This window comes from Teleopsis dalmanni, chromosome 2 (genome assembly GCF_002237135.1).
Source record: "Teleopsis dalmanni isolate 2A chromosome 2, ASM223713v2, whole genome shotgun sequence".
In the NCBI taxonomy this organism is placed as follows: Eukaryota; Metazoa; Arthropoda; class Insecta; order Diptera; family Diopsidae; genus Teleopsis; species Teleopsis dalmanni.
This window is the reverse complement of record NC_051847.1, coordinates 59,373,077-59,398,767: the sequence shown is the minus strand read 5'-3', so window position 1 is coordinate 59,398,767 and position 25,691 is coordinate 59,373,077. Positions and strand designations below refer to the sequence as shown.

Genomic DNA, 25,691 nt, shown 5'->3' with positions numbered 1-25,691 from the left:
TATTTAATAATAAATAAATTAAGCTATTGTACTTAATAATTTAATTGAAATAAATAATATATTAACAATAATGTAAATAATTTTAAATTGGCGAATTTATTTTCAATTTTCAAAATTTAACCACAGCAGCTTCAATAGAGGCGCGTTTACGTGCTATGCAACGGAAACTCTCCGAAATTGCAGAAATACCAAAAATATTGTCATCAACATTGGCAACAGTATCGCAGACATTTGATAAATTGATGCCAAACGAGCAACAACAGCACCAGCAACACCAACAACTTCAACAACAGCACGACCAACAGCAAAAGCAACCAAATTTTCCAGTTAACATAACACAACAAAGAAAATATTCCTACGACGAGGATGCAATTGATTATGAATTGAGTGATGATGATAACGATGAAGACGCCGACGCTGACACCGATGATGACTATGACGACCGCAGCCATACGCAGGGCAATGGAAAATATGTCAAAGTTGTGAAATTGCGTCAGCACCTGAAAAAAATTAAACGCACAAATTTAAAAGAAGCCACCCCGGAATCTGATTATGCCTCGGAAGCTAATACATACGAAGAAAATGACAGAGACGATGATAACGATACACTCGATGATAATGATGAAAATGAAGACAATGATACCAATGAATATAATTGCACGTTGCGGCTGGAGGCTATAGACGATAATGAAAGTGATTACACGTCTGAGCAGGAAGACAACGATGATAAGCCTGGCCAATTCAATGACAGCAGCGAATGTGAGTTAGAAGATTATGATGAAAACGACAGTGACAATGAGAATGACGATGTAGATGAGGATGATGACAACGATGACGCTAACAATGTCGATGAAAGTGATAGTAATTGTTATGGTGACAATGAAGCAAATGATGATGAGGATTTCTATAACACCACATTCACTTGGAATATGAAAAAAATACCAAAATTACATTTAAACGATGAAGACAAAGTAAAGCATAGAAAATTAGAGCACGAAGATGTTGACTTGTTTAAAGGCGTAAATGCAGAAAAGAAGGACGATCAGCAGATTGTTGTGACAACAATAACCGATGGAGAAAATATACTTAAACAGGAAAAGCAAGACAAGGCAGTACGTAATGCATACCATATTTTAAATTTTTTTATTCAATTAACTACTTCAAACTTTTACTATATATATCAATTAGCCGTTGGATAAATTTGAACGTTCTTGGCCGTGGGCTGATCGTGAGAAAATCATCTATAAGTATTATAATTTTTTTTGTGCTATTTATTGTGCTATAAAATAATTTATTGTAAATATTTCCTTATCAGGCAATCAACTTGTCATCTTGTACCACAAAAGCCATTGGGACTTATCGAGAAACGTATACAATTGTTAGCTCAACGAAATTTGTTAGATAATCTGGAGAAACTACATAAACAACAGAAATAAGCCATAATAAGATTTCTCAATTCATTATCAAAAAACTGCCTATATTGTATAAATAATCATAACATATTATATAACTTTATATTTTTTACTTAATAAAATTAAATTCCTTTAGTTTGAAAAACATCTTCAAAATTATATACAAAAACCCAACAAAATTCTCTTAAAAAATCATGGAAGCTTTATAAATGAACGCTCTCATTAACAGACATCTGACATAGATTATAGTTCATAAACTATAAACTAGCAACATGATTGTTACTAGTGCATATAAAGTACGGTAATTTAAACGGACAGTTTTTTTAACCTAATATCGACCTGATACCTAACTCTGTTCTTAAAGGGTCATAAAAATTTTATTAAATTGATGATGGCTGGGAATCATCTTATGACGTCACTGCATCATTGACGATTATTGTGATATCTATTTTAGTTCTATAGGAGCATAGTAGTTAAAAATGCCATTATGTACCTTAGAGAGATGTTGAATATTTGCGCTATAAGTGGATAGGCAGTTGATAAGCGCCGAAGTTTGAATGTAGCGAGACTATCACAGTAACACAGAATGTGTTGTGCTGTTTTCTTTTCTTCGTGACAAATTCTGCAGCTATCGTCTCTTATGATATCTAGATTCGATAGATGTTTCTTACCTACGCAATGACCTGTGACAAGCCGAATGCCTTTTCTGTTCATCATTAGCAGCTCCCACGTTCTGGCTTTTGGGTAATTTAATATGAATTCTTTAGCTTGTTCACAGGCAATTATGTTATCTCAATCGGTCTCAGTTGCTTTTTCCAGCCATCATTAATTTTAAGTTTAAAGACGCTCCATGAAAGACCGCAGATAGGCCTAATAAAGCATGAAGCCGCCTCTTTTCTGGCTAGTTTTTGATTTTCTTGTTTCCTTCAAATTTACTGTGTCATGGGATCCATATTAAGTGAACCTGGTTTCCTTTAGCAAAATCTTTACGAAGTTGGAGGCATTCCCAGACTAGTTTTGAATTTACTTACCTATGGAATGAGATCATATACAACCATCTCTATTAGACTTGAAGTGGAAACTTGCTCGTCGCTAGTTTTCATTTTGCATACGAAGTATGTTTACATATTTGAACGGACAGTCCTCTTTATCCAATATCGATATATACAGTTAGTCTGTTTTACTAAAATACTCATGCTACTATAAATAGATATCGCATCTAAGAGTGGAACATTGCTAGTCTCTAGTTTTTGATTTACATATATACAAAGTACGTTGACTGCTCGTTTAGCAGTTCTTCTTATTGAATACAATTTTTGTTCCTGTTGGTGTTCAATTAAATGAGCTGGCACTGTATATATTTTTATAGAATTTCAGAGCAATATGAAACATTTTAAAATTAAAATCTGTTGTCTTTCTTGGTCATAACTGTGACAGTTAAAATATATTTCATTGCGGTTGTAAGCTCACAATAATTGCAACATTATTTCCTTTATATTTTACGATGCTGATAAAGTTATTTACATTTTTTATAAACATTATAATAAATTCTTTTTAATGTTTTTCAAAAGTCGTAAAAAGTCTAAAAAAGTTGATTTTATGTTGCAAATTGACTAATTTTTTCTGTTAAGTGGAACGTATGAGTAACATTGACAAACAATCTAAAATGTTCCTAAGTGAATTTTATTGTAGTCATTTGTCATATCAAAATTCAAGTTAGATACAGCTTAAAATAAAAATTTTTAACAATAAATTAAAAGAAAAATTTCTAATACAAATACAGAAAAAATTATAAAATAAAAACCAGAAAATAACATTTAATTTGTGCTTTTGAAGCTAATGCGGAGTCCATGTCAAAAAACCTTTTTAAAAATTCCACAAATGTATTCGGCGATAAATTCGGTCGTACTTTCAGCCTCAAGCACGTATTAATTTATGCGCCATTGTCCTTTGCATTTGTCTAGTACACAATGACATGGAATGAACTTAAAAATGCCAATACATCACTAAAGAAATTCATACTTGAGTTCTCATTAATTATACATTTAAATTTGCATTTAATTGAGAGATTTGTTGTGTAGCCAGTGTTTCTTTAACACTTCATCAAGTGCTGAGACAATTTATTGTAATTCTCGAATGTGACAAGGATGATTTAGGTTTTCATTAAACAAACCAAAACAGACACAATTAAGTATAATCAGGACGTTGTTGAGTGAAATGACAAGTTGTTGGTAAAAACTGGAGTTGTACTACCATCTCTTGGAACTTTGTGGATGATTATGTTCAAAGTAGTGTGTTTGACTGCTGAAAGCAGTTGATTCAAATCATAATTGAAATTAATTATTTATACTTGGATTATATAAAGTGCTTTGGACCACTCGGTTTGTTGGTCTTTTATATGAATGTTTTGTTTGAGCTTTTAATACATGAAGTATCTAAAATATGTGAGAGAATTTTTGATAAGTAAAACTTATTTCTTCCATACATAATATAACTGTATAAATTATATCTTCAGAAATAAACTGTTTATAGCAAATACATATTCAAAAACACAGTATAGAATTTTGTACTGTGGTTGTTTCTTTTTAAGATACTGAATATAGTGAACATCGAATATATGTTATATATTTATATATGACGAACATCGGAAAATGTTGGGCACACTTTCAGTCATCTAAAAAAAAACGTTCGACGTAAATTGACCACAGAAAGCAAAATTGGTAGAAGGCACAGTCTAGGGAGGGAAGTATGTCATAGCTTAAGATACATTTAGAATGAGTCTTTCTCTAATATATAAAGAACTCATAAATAATTGTCATAAAATAATTCTTTCTTCAGCCTCTATATGCAGTAATACTATTATATAATATATGCGTTAATTAAATCCTAATTAAGAATTTGTACAACTTCTTATATATTGTAAGTTGACAATATTTCTTTTTCTACATTATTACAATTTTTTCAAGTATACGGTCTTAAGACAAATAAATTATGGAGCATAGTCTCAAAATATTGTGAGTGATTGTTAATAGTAACAAAAATAAATAATGGGGGACAGTTTTTTATTCACATTCACTTCCGTACAAAGTTAATATTTTTAAGGTTGATTTGTTTTGTCGGAAATGACGAGTCTTATAACGAAAAGGAGTATAAACTAATAAATCTATAAAATTCAAATATTTCTTCAGATCACTGATGATGAGTACTTGGCAATACTAGAAACAGCGTTGTGTAGTCAGCCAAATTTCAATAAATTAATTAAATGTTTGTAGTTATTTCTTCTTTACTGTTCGAACACTTCTAGGAATATTTTAAGTTTTAAGTACTTATTTATTAAATTTGACATACACTATACATATATAAACCACATATTATTGTTTACCTCTAGTAACAGAACCTTTAGTGTCGGATGTAAGTCTCTTGGCGAAGAGGAGAATAAACTGTTTGTGAAATGTAAGACTACTTTTACAGTAAAGGAGTTTTCAAATACTGATTGAATTAAAAATTTCACCCCGATTTTCTTTTTCTCAACTAAAGTAAATATTCACAATCGAATAGAACGTGATAAGGAGACTCCTCCTTTTCCACATAAAAACGATATTTTGTGATATCATGTAGTCATATAGCACGTCTAATACGCAAGATTGTTAGAATGTGACAATCAAACATAATAATATTAATTTTGTGGCAACCTTTCGAATAACCGATATAAAATTAATTTATATTCAGGTCATCCCTCTATAAGAATCACTGTTATGAAAAAGCTGAAGTTCTTGAATTCTAAATATGAAACTTCAAAACTGGGAATTGGTCATTTACTATGAATTTATTAAAATTAATATAAAGATTAGTCTATATAATATAAGAACTATAATATATTTCCTCGTTGGTACGGAATTTGAACTTTTATATATTTAAGATAAAAAGCACACAATCTGGAATATTTAATACTTTTGTAAAATACCAACTGTAAATCAATGTCATAGTTTATAAAAAAAATTTGAGAAAATAAAAAAAAAGTAAAGAAGTTTATCTCTTACATAAATTGATTTTTAATTTGATACTAAATATAATTTTAAAAATTATATTTATCAAAGTAATGTAAACTATTTAATAACAGTACTTTAATTAGGTGTGAAAATAGTTTGTAAAAAATAATCAAAGTTATTTAATGTTTATTGAGTTTCATAAAAGATACTCAACAATACAAAAATGAGCTATACGGTATAGAGTATTTCGCAATAATATATTTTACTACGAAGTTATTTTGATATTTGACTAAAGTATACAATCGAAAGCATAGTTCCTCGCACCTCTATTACCAATATATATACATCACATAACGATTGTGGCTTGTCTTTATCATCTTCTCTGGACTGCATCAATTTTATATACAAGGAAAACGTTTCATATCTGAAACAATTCTTTAATCTGCTCGTATTGCAAAGACAATCTGCTAATGTTGTATAGCTAACATAGCTTCTATTTCCACTCAAATATATTGATTTAAAGCACTTGCTGACCTCAAGTGAGAATCTACTCGTCCAATGTCCTTTTGGCTTTGTCACTATTAGTTATTTCTTGACCACAAGGTTTTCAATACAAATGAAATATTTAACATGATTTCAATAACCAAAGTAAATATTGATAAATTCAATTGAAGAATTTTATAAAAATATTTGTTAATACAGAAATATGTGGAAATTGTTTGAATTACTTACCATAATTCATTATTCACTATTTCATTTAATAATAAAAAACAAGTCATTTATACACAAATAATATCATTTTATTTCACACATAAAATAAATACTTTCTTTTTGAAGAATGTTCAGCAATTTAAAAAAATTTTTATACAATTTTACATTACACCTGACAACATATTTTATTTTAAATAACTTTTGAATAAAATACATTGATATTTAATATCAAATATTAATTTCATTAAATTAGAATAAAATATCTTAAATTAGAGTATATATAATTTAGGTATTATTTTGCAAGATATTTTTTGTTTTTTAATTTTTTTTTTCATATTTTTAATATCTTTAATGTTTTTCATATTTTTTTTTCAATATTATATTTTTTATTTTTTTGTATTTTTTTTTAAATAATAGTCTATATATTATTTTATATTTTCGTATATATTTTTTGCCAATTTACCGGTTAGAGTAGAGAATTTTGACTTATTTTATAAATCCTGTGCTTAAATTATGAGATTTTTGACTTGGTTTATTAACTTATAGGAATTGTTTGTTAAAAATATTTTTTACATAGAGTACAGTATTTAGCCATATTTATCAAGTTGTTTATTGAGTGCCATCAGCTGATGAAGTGTTCATGGTAAAAATTAATATTTTTTTATAATTTATTTTATTTTTACACTTATAAATTCTTTATTATTTGATTAAATCCAATTTTCTCACTGTTTAATTCCTGTAATCCCTGTATTATCCTTAATCAAAAGTAAATAATTTCTAACTGAACACTTGTTTGTATTTCCTAGAGGTACCACTTGACAGCACTCAATGTGCCACTATATCACCGTTCCACTTCGTTTTTCTTTTGTATGCGTGTGTGTGTTTGTGTGTGTCTTTAAGTGTGTGTGAACAGCTTATAATGCCTCATCGGCTACTTTGCCATCTAAACTTAAATTATTGTTGTATGTACATGTGTTGTTGGCATTGTGTATGGCGGTGGTGGTAACAATCATTACACCCGCATGATTGCTGCCATTTGTACCGCCATTTCCGCTGCCACCATTTTTAATACTATTTGTATATATCGTTGCTGTTGTTGCAGCTGTAACTGTAGCCGTACTAATAGTAGCTGCTGAGTTTGTTGTTGTCACAGGCTTATGTAATGAAATTGTTGCTGTGTGATTAGTCGTTGTTATTGTTGATGTTGTTGTGGTTGTGGTTATGGTTGATTTTTCTATTGTAGTCACTTGCATTGTCGTCATTGGTATTGGATTCGTTAGCGAAATCTGTGCATGTGTTTCTGTGGCGCAATCAGCATTTCCGGCAGCTGTGATTTCTTCCATTAGCGGCTGCCGGATGCGTGAGTTATCAATAGTTTTACGTCGGAAGAAATGCACTTTACGTATACCATCTAATATGCCCACTTGTTTTGCTGTTGCTGCACTGCCACTACGTAATCGTTGTGAGGTACTAACATCACCATCATCGTTAACAGTCTTAGCAGCTGATGTACGCCGCACTGCCGCTGACGACATCTCCTTTAGTCATACTTTCTCTTCACCGGGCATTGGCGGGCCACAGCGTACAAACTATAATCAAAAGAACTAAGATTTTGATATAATGGCTCGTAAGTTTTAAAATTGTATAAAAAGAATTTTATATCTGTTAATAATATTTATTTAAAACGAAATATGTACAGTGTTCACTCGCAAACGTAATCTGATTTACATTGAAATTTATGTTTCCGTAAAGGAACGTTCTTTATGTTTTAGAACTTTGTTTATTTTATAATAAATGTTAAACAAAAAGTTTTAATATGATATATTGTTTAAGTTTTCAAGCGACCACTGTATATATTTGTAGATTTAATCATATACTGTATATACTATACAATACATTTGTAGAATAAACATACATCTATGTTAATTTATTAGCTGCGTAATATATATTTAAGATTTTCCAGTTAATATTAACATCACTTTAATATTAAAATTATTTATTTTAATTAATATAAATTAATGTGTAAAAAAATTAATTAAAATTATCAGATAAATGTAAATTAAAAATATAAACAAAAACAAATGAAAATTAATATTTTCTAATTAATTAATGTATTCAACGCTTCTATTAATTTTTGCAATTATTTATTTGCTAAAGTATGCTTAATACTTTTTAATCAATCTCAGTGGTTATCATGGGGAAATAAAAAAGGGTGTCTAAGTAAATTGATAGGCTTTTTAAGTTTTTTATGAATTTTAAGTAAGCGATCAAACTTTATAATGATGAGTTTCCATATACAGGTATTATAGTTGTGTGGGGTCTGACGTATCTGACGTATACAACGAGTCAAAGTTTGCCACTATACCTTCTAGCAATATGGCACGTAGTAAAGTTTCAAATTTCTTCATCTTTAATATTGTTCGGATCTGGCTTCTAGTAACAAACATTTGCTTGCAGATTCAAAAACAATGCTCCAGTAATGAAGGTTTGGTTGCATGGAAAAAATGATTATGAAACTAAAACTTTTTAAGGTAACAGATAAATCGTCTTATAATAAAATGCAACGAAATATAAGATACATATTGGAATAAATTTGTTACTATGGAAGAAGACCATATTGCTGCATATAGTAAAGTAGAAATAAGTCTAAAAACTATTGTGCTATTAAATATGTTACGGATTTATGTTATGTGTTATAATTGCTAATAATCCCGCAGGTTATGTTAATGGTTGAGATCTCAAAGCAAGCTCGCCAATTTTTAAATGTTTGATGATATTCTTCTCTCAACATAAAACACATTTCATATAATATTTATTTATTTAAAAATACTTAGTGTTAAATAGTAAATAAAAATAATGCATTATTAAATGTTTAAATCAATATATTTTATTAAATTTAAACTGTATGAAACAGACAGAGCAAAACTTTTTTGAATATATTCTAAATAAACGATTTAAAGATAAATTAAATTTTAATGCTCTTATCACAGAAAGTTTCTGACACTTTGTTCTTCTTGTAAACTTTGAAAACTATTGACAGTTTAACTTAATCAATTAAAAGTTTTTTTTCGTTATTTTTCCTAACGATGTCCTTAAAAGTAGGAAGAGTTCGCGCTTCTCTCACATTTTACTCCCTTTGATATAATCAAAGTGCGCTTTTGTTGTCTTTGAGACCACATTTTAAGGCTTAATTTACAAAATTGTTTAATTGTGAGGAAAACTTAATACTGCGGGCGGGACGATAATTGCATTTATTGAGATAAAGCGGAAAAACTTTGTTGTAAATTGCAAACACTTGACATGCTTGGAACTTTCAGAGTTTTTGGGTCAAAATGGTTAAGTCGGAAACAGAAATGAGACTTTAAAATTAAAGTAATTGTGTTCATACTCAAGCATTGTATTTATGATGTTTAAGTATTGAAATTTAATTAGTTCTTCAACGAAATTATTATTTTATATAAAAAAACAATATTTTGGGTTTGATATTAATTCGAAAAGGAAATAGCTTTTAAACTGAGCTACATACTGTTGTTGGGCTGCGATAACTTTTATATAAATAATAAAATTTTTGGTTTCTGAAAAATTGTTATAAAATAATAAGGAGAATTTAAAACTAATATATTATGTTTTACAAAAAATAATATTTCATTTGAAAAAAGTAAACAAACAAAAATTTAAATAATTATACATAAAATATATTATTATAATTAATTAAAGAAACTGTCCGATTCAATTATAAGATAATTGAAAATATTGACACAAATGATTCAGAACTTCATTTCAACTAACTATTTATGTAGTTTACAATTACTTATACTCTATAAGCAAATATTAAATTAAATAACTTTAATTTATCGTTAATTGTTTCAAGTAAAAAAACTATTTTATTGCTGAATTCACGACTCAATTTTATGGAAAATTTTACACTGAGCACAAAAAGTGTGTTTAATTAGTTTTCCTTTAATTTTACGTTTATACACGAGACGTACACATATTACAAAGATACAAACACAGACATCTATAAAAATCTTACCGAGACCTGAGTGGCTGTGTAGGAATTCGCACGTGGTCTGTTACTGAAGCATACTGTACGCCATTTCCGTTTCACTTGTGCGATGACCTCACCGTTGAAAAAGCAGAATAGGGTGGCTACGCATAAACCCTGCAAATAAAGTAGAAAAAATTCAATAGGAAAAACAATTTTAAAAAAGAAGTCAATTAAGTTTACTTAAAAATAATACAAAAAAAAATTCTTTTCATTAAATAAGTTTAAAAAAAAAATGATGAACAGTTATAATACGTGACTTCATTTACCCAAAGCAAAAGATAATAAAAATCATGTACAATTTTTAAATAAATAAAACCATCTATGCGAAGTTAAAATAATAACTGTGATAAATTACAAATATTTACCAAACTTCGTAAAATATTTGGTAGACATTCTTAAAAATATATGTGAAGTATGAAAATAAGTCAGACTCACTACAGACACTTATAAATTATGTATAGATAGAGAAGAACACTACCATGATTATGGCGGTCGATGATAGAGCACTGCGCCAAAAACTACTCCTAATCAACAATACATAAAGAAAGTATAAAAAATCTTTCAAGTGACCACTATATGTCTACGAGATTCAGTGAGTAGAAAATGGAAGTAATTTAAGTAAATGGAAAATTCCAGCTGAATTCCCGATGTCTGTTGCAGTCTGCAGAAATTTGTTTTGAGGGAAAGTAATTTGGAAAAAATCTGCAGTTTAAAAACCGTAACATTTTGAAAAGTAATCTTGCATATTATTTTTCAATAAAATGTATCTTTATGTATGTATCTGAATATATTTGGATCTGTAATCTTTCAATGCTAGGTTTAATGATTAGTAGAGTTGTCAAAACTATTATTTATATTTTAATATCAGATCATCGTTATCAGCAATTCCTGTATCTCTTACTGGAGCATAGGGTGTATTTAAGTTCTGAGATAAGTTTCCACAGAATACAATTTAAAAATACTCCTAAGGTCACTCTGAAAATACGAAGTTATGGATTGTATTTATATGCATAAACCTTAGTTTGAAAAACAAAAACAAGTTAGGTTTGTCAAGGTGTGCTTAGCTGTTTTTATGTTACAAAGTAGATTATATATACGGCTAATTTTACTAATAGGAGAGGAACTACTACTACTATATCTCTATGGATGTAGCGTGAGTTGTGTAAATTTGAAAAACTTACTTTTTATTTGGATATGTTTGGAGCATATAAACGACGAAGAAGGAGGGCACAAACTCAACGATATGTGCGTTTTTGGCTGGAACTTCAAGAAATGTATTGTCGGCATGCAACCAATGGAAGAATCTTTCCTAAACGGTTAAGAACAAGAGTTTCAGTAGGTTTATTTGGAACCGTTGAATTATGTTTACATTCGATTTTGACTAAGATTATAATCACTGTATATCGTAAGTCCAAATTAATAAAAAAATAATGTGGGTTTTATTTTTGCAATTATACATTTAATAATTGTAAGCATTTAATGATTTAATGATTATAAATTCCTTTTAAATTTATATTCAAAAATACCGTCATGGAAAGGATATTAAAGTGAATTCAAATAATAAAAAAGGCAAACATCTTTTGTTTACATTACTTTTCTTAAAATAGCTTTCACAAGTATTTCTATATTATTCAGTTTTGAGTTAGCAATAATATTGTTCTAAATATTTTATAAAAGAGTTTTTTTCATAAATGAGCATGAAGTGAAGAAAAAGTAATGTAAACAAGAATAATTTTGTATTTAATATTTATGAATCTGGATTTAGTATTACTTTTCCCCATTAAATGCATTTAAAACATTTTCATCGTAAATTCCTTTTTTTATTCAGGATTAGTACCATTGTTAAATTCATTTGAAAATGGTTTTAATGGCTCGTTATGCTTTTCAAGCAAATGCGGTGCTGCTTAACAATGCGGTGTCCTAGGCAATATTCAGGAACTGTTCTTGCTAAAGGCTAATTTTCATGCTGGTTGAATGGAACAAAAAGGTCACTTAGCGTGGGAAACGAGAAATGCTAATGAATTTAAGTTCTAGAAAATAACAAACGAAAGTAATGAATTATTACACAACAGCAGGTGGTATGAGCAATATTGTTTAAGCACTCTTTATTCTACTGAAAATTATTAAGCTTCATTTTAAAGTTCTAATCTTTGTTGCCCTTATTTAATTTTGCATTTCGGATTTAGTCCCTTTTTTTTAACTCGTACTCATATCCTAAGGAATTTTTCTAATTGCACATATGCACTAGTTCTTGCAGTTTGTGTTTAATAATAATGTACAAAAGTATTATTTCGTGTGAAAGACTAGTAAGAACAAGTGTGGAGTTTCCTAACTATTTTTTAACAAAAAGGTTTTTATGAAGGGCACAAACTTTGTTCTTTGCTTGTAGTGAAAATGTGAATACGTGGTTTTAAGGAAGTTTAAACCGCGTTCACCACCGGAAACTTTTAAGGAATAGTTTAAAGTAGTGGTAATGAGATGCTTTCAAAACTTGTAAGTGAATATTAAGCAATTTGTCCCATTACTTGGCCAAAAATGTTGTCGAAAACTGGAATATGTTCTAAAGTTATGAATAGGAAACTAAAATACTTAAATATAAATTCAAAGAAAATGTTTTTAGTTTTTCATTTAAATTTTTGCTAATACTTTCTAAGAAACGCACACCACGCGTTGCTGTGGCTTAATTTGGTTGAGTGGAAATTAAAGATCACATGTTATTAATATGTTTAACTTGTTCCCCTATTAATATAGAAAGATTTTTATGTCTTTATAAGACTATTATGTGTGCCGACTTTAGAACATATAAAATACTGCTTGGTATAAATAATAGCTCAATGTACTGCAGTTTTCATATTTTTCTTCTCCACTGTCTGGATTCATCGACGTTATATCTGCACAATTCCATCGGTGCGTAATATCGATAAGGGGCAATATCCCTTGGATGTGATTAATCTTCGTTTATACCAATTTTTCCGTTTTTTCATAATAGGCGTATTATACCTAAATACATATTCTTTCATGCAACATTTGAATGATTTGAATGATTTGAATCGGCAGTATAATGTGGTATTAAACATTTTAATAAATCTGACGAATGTCATAGTGCAGTCAACTTTTAATCAACTATCTGTATGATAGTTGTGTGTTAACTAACTCAACTACTTCTTTCTAGCACAGGTTTAGGTGGGCCCTGTTTCTGAACAAGAAGAAAGTCATATTCAAATATATAACGTCATTTAGAACTAGCGAAATTTGTTCATATAGGACTTTTATCGACTCACTATCTCGACACAAATGTAATAAGTATCAAGATATGCTTGTATCCTTGTTAAAAAAGTATGACATATGGTTCTAGTCTCATCAGGTGTGTTGTACTAGAGTGCAAGCGGAATATAATCCTATTGTTGTTTAGCACGAAATCGTGTTTGATGGTTTTTTATTGTTTTATTTTGATGTTTTTTTGACAGTCTCAGTCGCGTTATTTGTACTAAGGAATAGAATCATAACAAGAGATTCGTTGGTATGAAAAACCATGTATTTTTCTTCCTACTTTTTTCTTAATTCATTAGCAATATTTTTTTTGTTGACTATAAAAGCAACTTAGCTCTGGCTTTTTTATTAGTATTTCAAAACTGAAATCTTGTTTTTTCATTTGGCTTAAAGTCTTAAATAAATAAATTTTTTTTCAGTTTGCTGCTTCCATACCTACATCTTCTTGTTTTCATTATCTAATTAAATTCACTTCTTGATGTAAGTCAAAACAGTAGAAGATAACTCATAGAAGTTTCTAGATCTATACAGTAGGGAAATTTTATTTATCTTACGTTTTAGTCGAAATTATAATAATAAATCAATTTCTTCCATATGCTTGCCAAAAAACGTTTACAAATATCTTAAAAAAACTCTAAAAAACTCTTAAAATGAAAACATAAAATATTAAGTAACTCAAGAGTCGCTTTTTATGGCCGCATTATAAAGATGTTAAATAATTTATTGTTATTATTTTTCTTCTTTTACTACAACTTGGTTAAATTTTTTATTCTACTTGAATGAAATAAAATAAAATTTAAAGTCTTTAAAGTATTTATGCAAATAAGTAAGTGCATAATAAAATCTTCGAATACATATTAAATGACAGAAGTCTTTTTTTACGATGCGACAGGCACGAGTTCCTCGAGGGAACAATACTCTAAAAAGTATTAAAATTTTTGTTTTAATAAGGAAAATGATTAATGTGCATAGATTAAGAAACATGAGTCAAAATTTATTTAAATAATTGTACAAATATGGATTCAATATTTTTCCAAAAACATATTATTTATTAAAAAATTTAATATTAAAACTTATAACAAAATACTAACATATTTTTATCGACAAAATTTGAACTTAAATCGTGCATAAGTTCTTTTAATATAAATTGCATTAAATTGCAATGAAAATATTTGAGATAGTTAAATTTTGAAATTTAATCTTCAAAAATTACATTTTGCAGCTGTGCAACATTTAATAACATTTTGTAGCGTTTCTTAGTTTTAATGAAGTAAATGGAACATCATTTCAAAGCATCCATAGCATATGCTCATGCAGGGTATCTGATAATGAAGTTGCCATACAATCCATTTACATACTAATGGTTGTCAGTTGGATTCAACACCTGAAAGGTCACATTGCAAATTTTACTTGCATACAATATACTACTTGGAATAAGAGAACCAGATTACCAGATTTCTTGAATTTCACTAGAGCAGTTGTGTTTTTACTGTACATTAATTTTAATAACTTTTCTTGTGGAATAAGTTTTGTTATCTTTCAACTGAATTTGATGTTTATTTTTATATTCTTAATATTATTGGTATATAATGGAATTTTCAGTAGAATTGTAGAATAAAACTAAATTTGAATGCAGACGTATTGTTTTGATTGCAACTACATAGATAAATTCTGTACATAAACTTAGTACCTACAAACATTTTATGTTACTTTATTCTGATTATTTGGTAATATCTGATATAATTGTTTTAATTTTTTTGTTTAATCAAAAATCATTTCATAGTACTACTCATACTTGAACTATATAATCACAAAATTATATTAAGAGAAATTTTATGTAAATACCAAAATTCTGGAAGAATAGATGCAATACCAATGAAATAAATATTTAAATGCCAGACGTAAAACATGGTTTTCTAATTAGAAATAGTTAAATTAAAATAAATTAAATTTTACTATTTCTGTTTTAAATAAATTTTAATGTATTAAATATACAAACAAATAATAATATATATGTAACATATAAATATGAAAATTATATATAAGTATTTAAATTAATTTAATATATATATATTGTTATGTATTATGTGTTATCTATTATACATAAAATATATTAAATATTATGTGTAATATATAATACATATATATATAAAAACATTAACATATATGTAACAGTGTTATTATTAAAAAAGGAATAGAACACTGCAACCTAAAGATCTATTGCACCCCTTAGTCGGATTAGCGTGTTTCTCGAAGTTCGATTTCTCGAATAAAATATAGTATAGAGCCTATCTTTCCTAACCTTGAATTCCTATGTTTTAAGAAATACCTTCCTAAGTGTTTCTTCCGTTTGTGTATCAATTCTGCATGGTATGCGGTTTCTTTCTCTTTTCTCTTTCTCTTTCTCTTTTTCACAGTATATGCCACCTAAGTTGAATTTGATTCCAAACTTTGTTAGGTAATTATTTAATCACTGGTTAGTATTCCCGTAATAGCTCTAAAGTTATTCTTTGTTTGTTTTATGCAATCCTTGAAGCCTTTTAGGTTGTAAGTTTCTAAAAGCATTGTAGATTGTGATAGTCTTGATAACCCTTCCCAATATAGTTCTCTTTCTTTTTCCTCTGCGCTGTTCATAATAAGGTAAGAATTTTTGCATATGCCTAGATTGCATATGCCCAGATTGCATATGTAATATATATTAATAAAAAATATGTACCCAATAGTATATTGGGTAAATGGTTTGGGTACTTTGGTGACATGTATGTGCTCTTTTCTAAATATTTTTCATGATCAGAATGTATAAAGATTTTGTGTTTCGTTGGTCTTGATTCTTGAATATTAGAAAGTTTGAAGGCTGGTAAATATGAAACTTATGGCGTTTTCGAATGTTAAATCTGAATTTAATTTAGACTAACTCTCAATATGTCAAAATTTATTGGTAAAAGTAGTGTTAGTAAACATTTATATTTTCCATAAAATATATAAATTAAGTTAAAGTTTAACTCTTAAATCAAAAAAAAGAACTGCTGTTAAAATCTTAAAATAACTTAGTCTCGAGTGTTATATATTTTGCTCAAGATGTATGAATAAAAAATTAAAATAAATAAATTAATGAAATAAAATTGCACTAAAAGTTCATTAAAATAGAATTTTGATTGAAAAAATTACCACAGAAAAAAATATTCGAACTACCATGGAGATTTATACTACTAAGAAATGGCTTATGCAGCAATTGAATTATTTGGTAATCTAAGTGGTACTATATTGAAATCAAAAGTAATATGCCCGTTTTTCAATATATCAGATTATATTTTAATTAAAAAAATCTGCACTGAGCAACGAGATCATGTGCATTTGTTTACTCCTGAATTTTCTAAATCCCAAATGCAACAATTTTGACGATCTATGAAACCGATTGATAATTTTGATGGTAAAATTACTATCCACTATTCATTATTTATTTTAAACAGAAGAAATTAAATCATTATTAATAACTTTAAGATAATAACTTAACATAACTAAAATAAGCTAGCTGTTGAATATGATATGTGAGTCAACACTGTTGATTCAACAGCTAATTGAGGTAGTTAAGCAATATCTTTAAAAATGGATGTAGGGATTTTCTGCCTTAGAATGTATTCTAACACTGCATTCTAAAAACTATAAAAACAAATTGTCTTGAATTGGCTGCAATGGTTATAGCCATTATAAACAATTTTTTTAATAATGCATTGTTTTAATGACCAACAAATTTTTAATAATATTTTTGTTTTTAAACGTGCTAATAGGCCAATAGTTAATTAATATTTATTTAAAAAATTTTTATTGTGTTTTAAAAGATGATATTAGAACTAATATTTCGACCATATTCGGCTATAGACTTTTCTGGGTACTATTAACGTTTTAATGTTCTTTTTTTTAAATGTTTGTGTAAAAGCTTTTATATGTTTTGTTTAGTATTTTCTTTACTAAAATTTATTTTTAAGTATTTTGAAATAAAAGTTTTGCTTTAAAAATATCAACTAACCAGACTTTTAACAGAAGTTTTAGGTTTAAATATCAAATCGTGCGATGAAAGAAAATTTTTAAATAAAATTTGCATTATTTGCCAAAGCATTTAAGTTGAAATCCGTTCCTTTGTTATCTTTTATTTTTGCTAAGGAAATCCTAGTTTATTTATATTTATACATAAGTATTTAGACAAGTATCCGTAGAAGTATATGTTTTTATATGTAAATCTCTTTTCGGTTTGTTTAACCACTTGTATTTTGGATTGTAGATACCACAAAATCACATAATAATAATCTTTGGGTTTTCTTATTGTTTTCCATATTTTTGTCAAAGCTTTTCAACACATTTGCGCTTTGTTTTACATTTCAAACAAAGCAACCATACTTTATCCTTGTTATCCTTGGGGCTATCAAATGGTTTGTGATATATACTGATATTATTTTAATAATTTTCTTGTATTTTTATTAATATATGCTTATCTTACAAAAGAAAGTATAAATGTTCTTGTTTGAGACAAAATTTTCCATTCGGTCATTAAGTGTGTACATTTTTTATGTTAAGCAGCGCTGCAGGTTGGATTTATCTATTTGTAAAGAATAATTTTATTTAAATAATAATAGAGATTTTTGTTACGAAATTTTCTAAAATTTTGACTATTGTATATTGTTTGTTATTATATTATATAGAATTTTATTTTGACTTACGGAAAAATCGAATCGAATACAAGAATAAAACTTTCTTTCTTAGGAAATTAATGACTTATTTAATTTATTTTAATTTCTATAATAAAGTTTTCTGATGATTGAATTATAGGTGCTCCACAATATTTATACATAAAAAATATTTTTTTGCAATGTATTAAATATTGTTTTTACTTTTTATACTTTTTATGTGATTATATACCATCATTTTCACACTGAAATTGTACTGAGGAACATAAATCAACTACAATGAGAAAGTGTTTACGACTTTTATACCCGCACGCACAACTAATCACTGCTTTATTGCAGTTTTATGTCGTATATATTTTTTTTTTAATGTTTTAGTTTTTGCTTTAAGTCATTTATAACAACTGTCAGATACATAAACTTCAAAAGCAATTCTTTACTTAAGCAGTCATAATACTTGGAAGACTTAATTATATTTGTGTGTGTGCAAACGCATATGAAAATGCGTATTAAAGTAAAGTAAAATACTTCTTGAGCTATTATTCCTTTGAAGATTATTTTAAGTCCTTATGAAGGTTTAGTATACGAAAGAATATGCATACCAACCCAGTTGAGAATCATTGTAATGAATATGTATAGAAATTTAAAATATTTAAAAGTAAGTTTTACTACTTAACAGTAGGAAATATAGATGTTTTATGGTGGAGATATATTCGTTAGTTATGTTATTATAAGCCTTTTCCGAGTTAGTGCATCTGGGCACTTTTACTCTATGATAGCTGGGGGAATTGTGTAAAGTTCCGCCCATCTCACTGACTAATTTGAGTATTCCTGATAATCTTCATGATTATTCAATGATTGATCTAAGATCTGCGTACCGCCCCATGCGGTTAGTGATTACTCTGAGATTAGATAGTGATAAGTAGGGCAGCCTGTTGGTTTTCGTACCACCGCTATATGGAAAGCAATGTATTTCAAAAAACTGAAACTAACATCTGCTCATTCTATTTTTGGATGTTAACTGGCAGACGAACAGAGTTCGCTACACTACTATGCCTTCTACATTTTATTTAAAAACAGCTAGAATGATACATATCCTCAGAAAATGTTTGATTGTTCCAATTTTTTTGATTATTAAATTTTTGATATTCTTGATATTTTTACGGTATACTTCAATGTTGATATTATCCATAATTTGCTACTTTTAGTTTTACCAGAATATATAGATGAACTATAATTGTAATTCAATACAACGTTAAACTTTTCTCTATCCATCACAACATAAAATGCGGTGTGAAGTTGGATACTATATGCACTATTTATAAAGATGAAGGTCACTGAACTAATATTTTTGAAAACGTCTTAATTTTTTAATTTTTGATCAATTTGTTTTCATCAATACTTGTTATAATATTTGTTATATATCAAGAAAATCTAAAATTGCAGATATGATGAGCCTTATGATGACTCAAAAAAGTATCACACGTCGCCTAAAATTGTCAGCTTTGTCATTTAAAATAACTTAGACAGAAAAGTCTTTCGGATTTCGATATTTGCAACATCAAAGACTTTAGTTTAAGCAATATTTGCAATATTTGTTGCATACTTTGATCGGATATATGAGCTTGGCTCAAACAGTTTTCTAGCACTCTAATGGGTTTTCCATTTATTTAGGCTAATGCAGTTTTTCTGTTTGGACCACCACCACCATCATCATCTTCATCAATTCCTGTATCTCCTATTGGAGCATAGGGCCTCATAGCGTTTTGTAATGCTGTTAGTATCGCAGTAGCGGGTTAAAGTATTGGTATAAAGGCTTTAGAAACTGAATGTTCCTCATCCTTTTCGAAGCGAATCTATAGACTATCTATATTATGTTGAAGCTACTTGAACCAGTGCACTTGAGCATTTTTACTCTTTATTAACTCGAGGTATCTTCAAAACCCCTCTTTAGGTCTTGGCTGAGTTATTGTTTATCATTTCATCAAACTAAGCAATAATTGACCACTATTGATGCATTATAATTGCATATCATGACGAAAATATATTTCTAGTTATTTGGTAAAAATGTTACATGTTACCAGAAAACTGTATTCTGTTCTTTAATAAATTTTCAACGATTTCTCTTAAGGTTTAGGGGCGTCTTACATCTATCAATTACTAATTTTATGAAGTGTTTAAAATGTGTTGTTAATTTTGTGAGAAAGTATATTATAGCCTGAGCCTATCATATTTGATGTATTGTGTAGTATATATTTAATTTTTTACAAATATTTAGTTTGTTTGGGGTCTCATTTTAAATAATGAAATTATAAGATGTTTAAGAAATTCAACTTAATTGGTGGTTGGTCAAGGAACAAAAAGATATGGAAACTGTATTCAGTGTCTACTCCGCTTTGGTATTTTATAGAATGATTCACCCTTCTATTTGGATATATTAAAAAGTACGGCTAAAAGATGCCGCTACAGTGTTTAATGTATGTTGATAGCATTGTATTTTTACGGAATAGTTGTATTTTACGGAATAGATCCTGTTTTAGAAACAGAATTTTCTGATTATTAGAACTCTCTTTTCTTGCTATATAAAATACATGTCTTTTAATGGTCCTATTCAAAGTAAAAAGTGACAGTCAAATGAATATTGTTTCAGCTATATTTCAATTGCTCTGACATATTTTATTTCTTCAATGGTGACAATATTTTCTACTGGGTGGGTGACTTCTCGCTACTTGTGTGCAGCTTGTTGACTTTTTATTAAACTGAGTAAAATTAAAACAAATTTATATGCGGTTTCCTACGTAATTATATGCATACAAAATTGTGAGTACGCATACATAAAAGTGAGCTCACTTCCCATTAAGCGAAATTGCAGTCATGTCAGTTAGATGCATTTAAAAATAGAGGAGCATAAGTGCATCCTTTTCGCTTGCTGTATACACAAACAAGCGGACAAACCCATTTATATATGACATAATATGCAGAATTCATATTTGGCTTTCCATCTAAATGTGATGAAAGTTATGGAACAATAAATCCCAGTTATGATTTAAAGGACTTGTAAATTATTCTGCTTCTGATTAAAGAAAAAAAATAAAAAAGAAAAATATTTCAAACAAAACATTTAGTTAATGAGAGTAAAATATTTTTAATTTAAATTTAAAAATCTAGCTAATCCTTTCATAAGTTTTTAGTTTTTATTTTTATACTTAACTTTTTACTAGACATGAATTAAATGCAATGTATTCTATTTTATCTGCTGAGCAAGTAAAAAGCTCCAGATGCTTCTAGGTACTATAAAAATATGTAGTGATGGTAGTGTTTTTATGTTGCAGAGGAAACTTTTATGACAACTGACAGACGAAAGGTTTCCCCTTGAGCAGTTCCCATGAAGTACTATGAACTTAAAATTTACTTAACTGATTTTAACACAATTTTTGGAATTAAATAAGAATTCATTTACTTAAAAGATTTAAATTATTCTGTTACTAAGATACTTAATATTCTGCATTTCCTGTAAGTTGCACTGCATCTTATTTATATTCTTCTTTTACAAAGTACTTCTATTTGTGCAGTTGTTTTTATGCTGTCCCATTCAAATCTTTTCAAGTGAATAAGGTTTTTATAGCTTTTAAGTGTGGACAATATACTTTACAGAGATCAAAATTAAATGCGACTGCAGTTTTGCTTTTATCTTCTCTCTAAATTTATTATTCTCATTATAAATATTTTAAGAAAACTTTCTGAATGCTTTATGGTAGGTTGACTAAGAAGAAAACGTCGTCTGTTCATTCATCTGTTGATCCGTTTTTAAACTTTAAATCGGTGAAACGATATATTTATTAAGACAAACAAAAACTTGAATAAAATTTCATAAGAATTCATAGTTTTTATTCTGTGAAAATTTAAGAAAAAGAATTTTAGATATATAGTTTTTGAATACTTTAATGAAATCAGTATCACTTTTGGAAGTACTCTGTAGTACGAATTTGAATAAAAATATTAAATCAAGTTTTAAATGAGATTAATTTTTACTATTATGAAAAAAATATGTAGGACGATTGTTGCTGTGCAAGTTTAATAAATAATTTGTGTAAACCAGTGAAAAGTTGGTACGCACAGACCTTTGCGGATATCAGCTCAGAGGCTTTAAAAATAATCATGTTGTATCAGTAGGCAGTTGATACACATTATATTATTTTCCTGATACAGATCATTTGTAATGTTGAAGTAGGATTGACAACAAGCAAATATTAGCCAGAGTTCTGGATACACCAGCTTTGAACCTTTATCAATAGTCATGATCTACTTGTGAATAGTTGTTACGCGCAGGACTTACTCGAAACAGCGTTGTATGGTCTTCCAAATTTCAATAAATTAATTAAATTTTTGTTGTTATTATTTTATTGTTACATTATTGCTTTCATGTTATATCTTCTGAATGTTAGTATACTCGACCTCAGCGGATCGCATAACAATTCATTAGTTCTTAAACAGATATATAATTTTTATTTTTAATTTGGGTATTATTTAGTTGCTAGTATTCAATCAACTCAAAAAATTTCAGATGCATTTGGATAAATTGTTTTTGCAACAGTTACAATATCAAGCTATATATATAGTTCAATATATAGTTTATATTAATACCAAAAAATATGTTTAGATGTTTACTGACTAAAACAAGTAAGTTCATCACTAAATAAAATTTATGACAGCTCAGTTATTCCATATATTTATATTGATATTTTCATTTATATTGACAGTTGTTTCAGTCACAATACTACGCCTGAGTTGTACAAAGAGAGTTGTGTCAAGACTCGAGGTAAAAGTTGGAAACTGTTCTAAGAATAGGTATTATGTCCATTGTAGGAAATATTTAGCTAAATAAAACTTAACAAACATAGTAAAAACTCTACTTTGTTTTTTAAGCAAATCTTTTATGGCTAAGTTCACAACTAAAAGGCATGAATGAAGTGTAATGTAACTTTCTTATGTATTCTAATTATTCCACAGCTTTTTAAAAACATGTAATAATATTATTTTTTTTTATTACTTTGAATGTGTGATATTTTATATCGAATTTTTTTTACCTAATTCTTTTTATTTTCTTAGGCAGAATAATTTCAATTAAACTTAATTAGCTTATATTTTGGTATTTTAAATATTTTTTGACTCCACAGTATTTTCAAAATTTCAAAATATTTTTCGACATCAACACCTACATTTATTTAAAGATAATTAAATTACTGCACTTACTTGAAAGGATGCGGTAAAAGCTGATACAACTTCGTAGGTGTGCTCCCATGGGTGGCCAGGATCAGGACGGAATGGTGTCACAATATACTGCAAGCCCAAAAGTGGCACAAGTAGCAATGTGGCGCTGTAAAGTGATTAGTATGCAAAATTTGTACTAAAAATTAATTCAACTTGGAATATGTATTATTAATATTAAAGAAAACATTCTTGATATAAATTTTACTAAAAACTTTTAATCTAATTATTGTAATACATATTTGTTTAAGCTATTTGGACCTTAAAGGTATTTAATTTGCATGTTTAAGTCTTAAAATTTCCAGAAATTTAATTTAATTGCTTAGCAAATTATTGCTTGTTGCTACTCATACGCCCCGAGGCACCATTTTTATAACTCAAACCACTGACAATCATGTGCATATGTTAATATGAATGTTGTCGATATGCTTAAAGCGATAATGAAAATGAATTGATGGAAAGAAGATAAAAACTAAAAATTTATGTGCACACTTACCGAAATGCTTGCAGTACAGTACGTGATGGCCCACAGTTTCCTTGAATGCTGGCTGGAGCCTTAAGCTTAAGCATCACTACGCGCACAATATTGCACAGAAAAAGCAAATTGAGGAACATTGAAATGCAAACAGGTACAACGAGAATATTGGTATAATCAGTAGAATTCATCCAGCAGCTGGTGAAAAAATGAAAAAACGAAAGGAAGCATAAGAATGGAATAATGTACAAATCAGTAACAGGAAGGTATTAATAAAAATTCTGAAAGCAGATTTAATATCTTGCATTTTTTATAACAAAAACTAATTAAACTCTCAGCTCAGAAAAATTTCTGATGGTATTTGCATTCAGAAAAGTTTCCTTGGTTAAGCAAAATATCGAACCCAGTTTTTTCGTTACCATTTATATCACATTGGTGTCAAAGTTTTCAATATATGTGTTATAATACTTTTTTTTATATATATACTATATATAAAACTTTCTATGCATAGTTTTGGCAGCATTATTCATACTTACTGCACAACTTCATCACCAATACCGCCAAGTCCACGCGCCAAACTATAAATAAAAATTACAATAGCTGGCGAACCCCAGCCAAATGCAATCAACCATTTCACCAACTTTTTTTCAGATATAAATGCGGATACCAGCACCGTATGCAAATAAAAACCCTCGCAGAGCATCCATGAGTAGTTGGTCAGAAGGAAGTAGTGTAGTATGATGTGCAGTGCAACGCAAGTGGCCTGTAAATGGAAAAGCAGAGACAAATGTGAGTGCAAGCGTTGGAGTCGATTTGCTGAGAACGGATATGAATGACTGTATATTGTTCAACAACAATGGAACGGAGCCAAGCCTCAATTGTTTGTAGGTGACAATGTGTAGGGGTAGCTGGGGAATTGATGAATTGCTAAAAGCACGGCATTTAAGGTTAAGGGTAATAGGAGTACTAACATTTGTTTAAATCAAAATAAACGATTGTATGAAGCAGGAATGATGAGTGACTTATTTTGTATGAAGGATAGAATTTGCTTTATTTAATATCAAAATAGTTGGATAAATGATTAATTTTACTATTTATGAGTGAATTCATTAGATTTGAAAATTGACTTACGGGACTCTGATGTAGTAGTTCTGTATCTGGTATTATCACTAAATACCATACCAACCATAGTGAGTTGTTAGCTGCAAAGGAAGTGAATAGATTCATGTGCAGTGTTATACGTGCGCATTTCAAGGATCTGGAAGTAAGTTAATAATTTATTTAGATTTTAATAAACATTATAAACGAAAATGTAAATTAAAATAAAATAAAAATAATTTAAGCTGTAAAATATACAAAAAAAAAATATTTTAATATTATTGTATTAAAAATACATATATCTAATTTATTTTGGTTTCAACTATTTTTATTATTTATTTTATCTTTATTTTTTATTTTAAAACACATATCTACATATATTTGTACACAGCTATAAATTTTGACCCTATTCCACCAATTTTGATGAATTTTTATTTGATTATGACTTCGACGAGATTGGAAGGTTGAAAATTGCATTTGAACATGATAGATTGCAGTATTAGAAGAACAAACAGTTCATGATAATTTTAGAGTTAAAAAAATTATTCTACAAACTTTGATGAATTTTAGTTTGAATATTGTTTAGACGAGAGTGGTAAATTATGGATTGTACTTGAACCTGATATATTACAGTATTAAGAAAATTGTTTTTATGATAAGTTAAGAAATAAAAAATTAAATTTATTAAAGAAGTTGGAATGGAAGCAGATCGAGAAAAAAGACACACTCACAGAAAAGCAA

At 28.3% G+C, this 25,691-nt stretch overlaps 1 protein-coding gene and 1 pseudogene across 1 annotated transcript; one reads left to right on the top strand and one right to left on the bottom strand.

Annotated features, from left to right (window-relative positions):
• Positions 1-100: 100 nt before the first annotated feature.
• On the top strand, positions 101-1,515 carry LOC119684624 (serine-aspartate repeat-containing protein F-like). Its single transcript, XM_038098704.1, has 3 exons — positions 101-1,112; positions 1,189-1,247; positions 1,316-1,515. Exons 1-3 carry the CDS (start codon positions 156-158, stop codon positions 1,434-1,436), a joined length of 1,137 nt encoding a protein of 378 aa, XP_037954632.1. The 5' UTR covers positions 101-155; the 3' UTR covers positions 1,437-1,515.
• A 5,038-nt stretch (positions 1,516-6,553) lies between these two features.
• LOC119683732 lies at positions 6,554-25,107 on the bottom strand (annotated as a pseudogene).
• Positions 25,108-25,691: the final 584 nt, after the last annotated feature.

Excerpts from the sequence above, each read along its gene's own strand:
- LOC119684624 (XM_038098704.1), top strand. The coding sequence starts at position 156 with ATGCAACGGAAACTCTCCGAAATTGCAGAAATACCAAAAATATTGTCA. Across the intron at positions 1,113-1,188 it reads AGGAAAAGCAAGACAAGGCA|CCGTTGGATAAATTTGAACG; the intron begins GTACGTAATGCA and ends TATATCAATTAG. Across the intron at positions 1,248-1,315 it reads CGTGAGAAAATCATCTATAA|GCAATCAACTTGTCATCTTG; the intron begins GTATTATAATTT and ends TTTCCTTATCAG.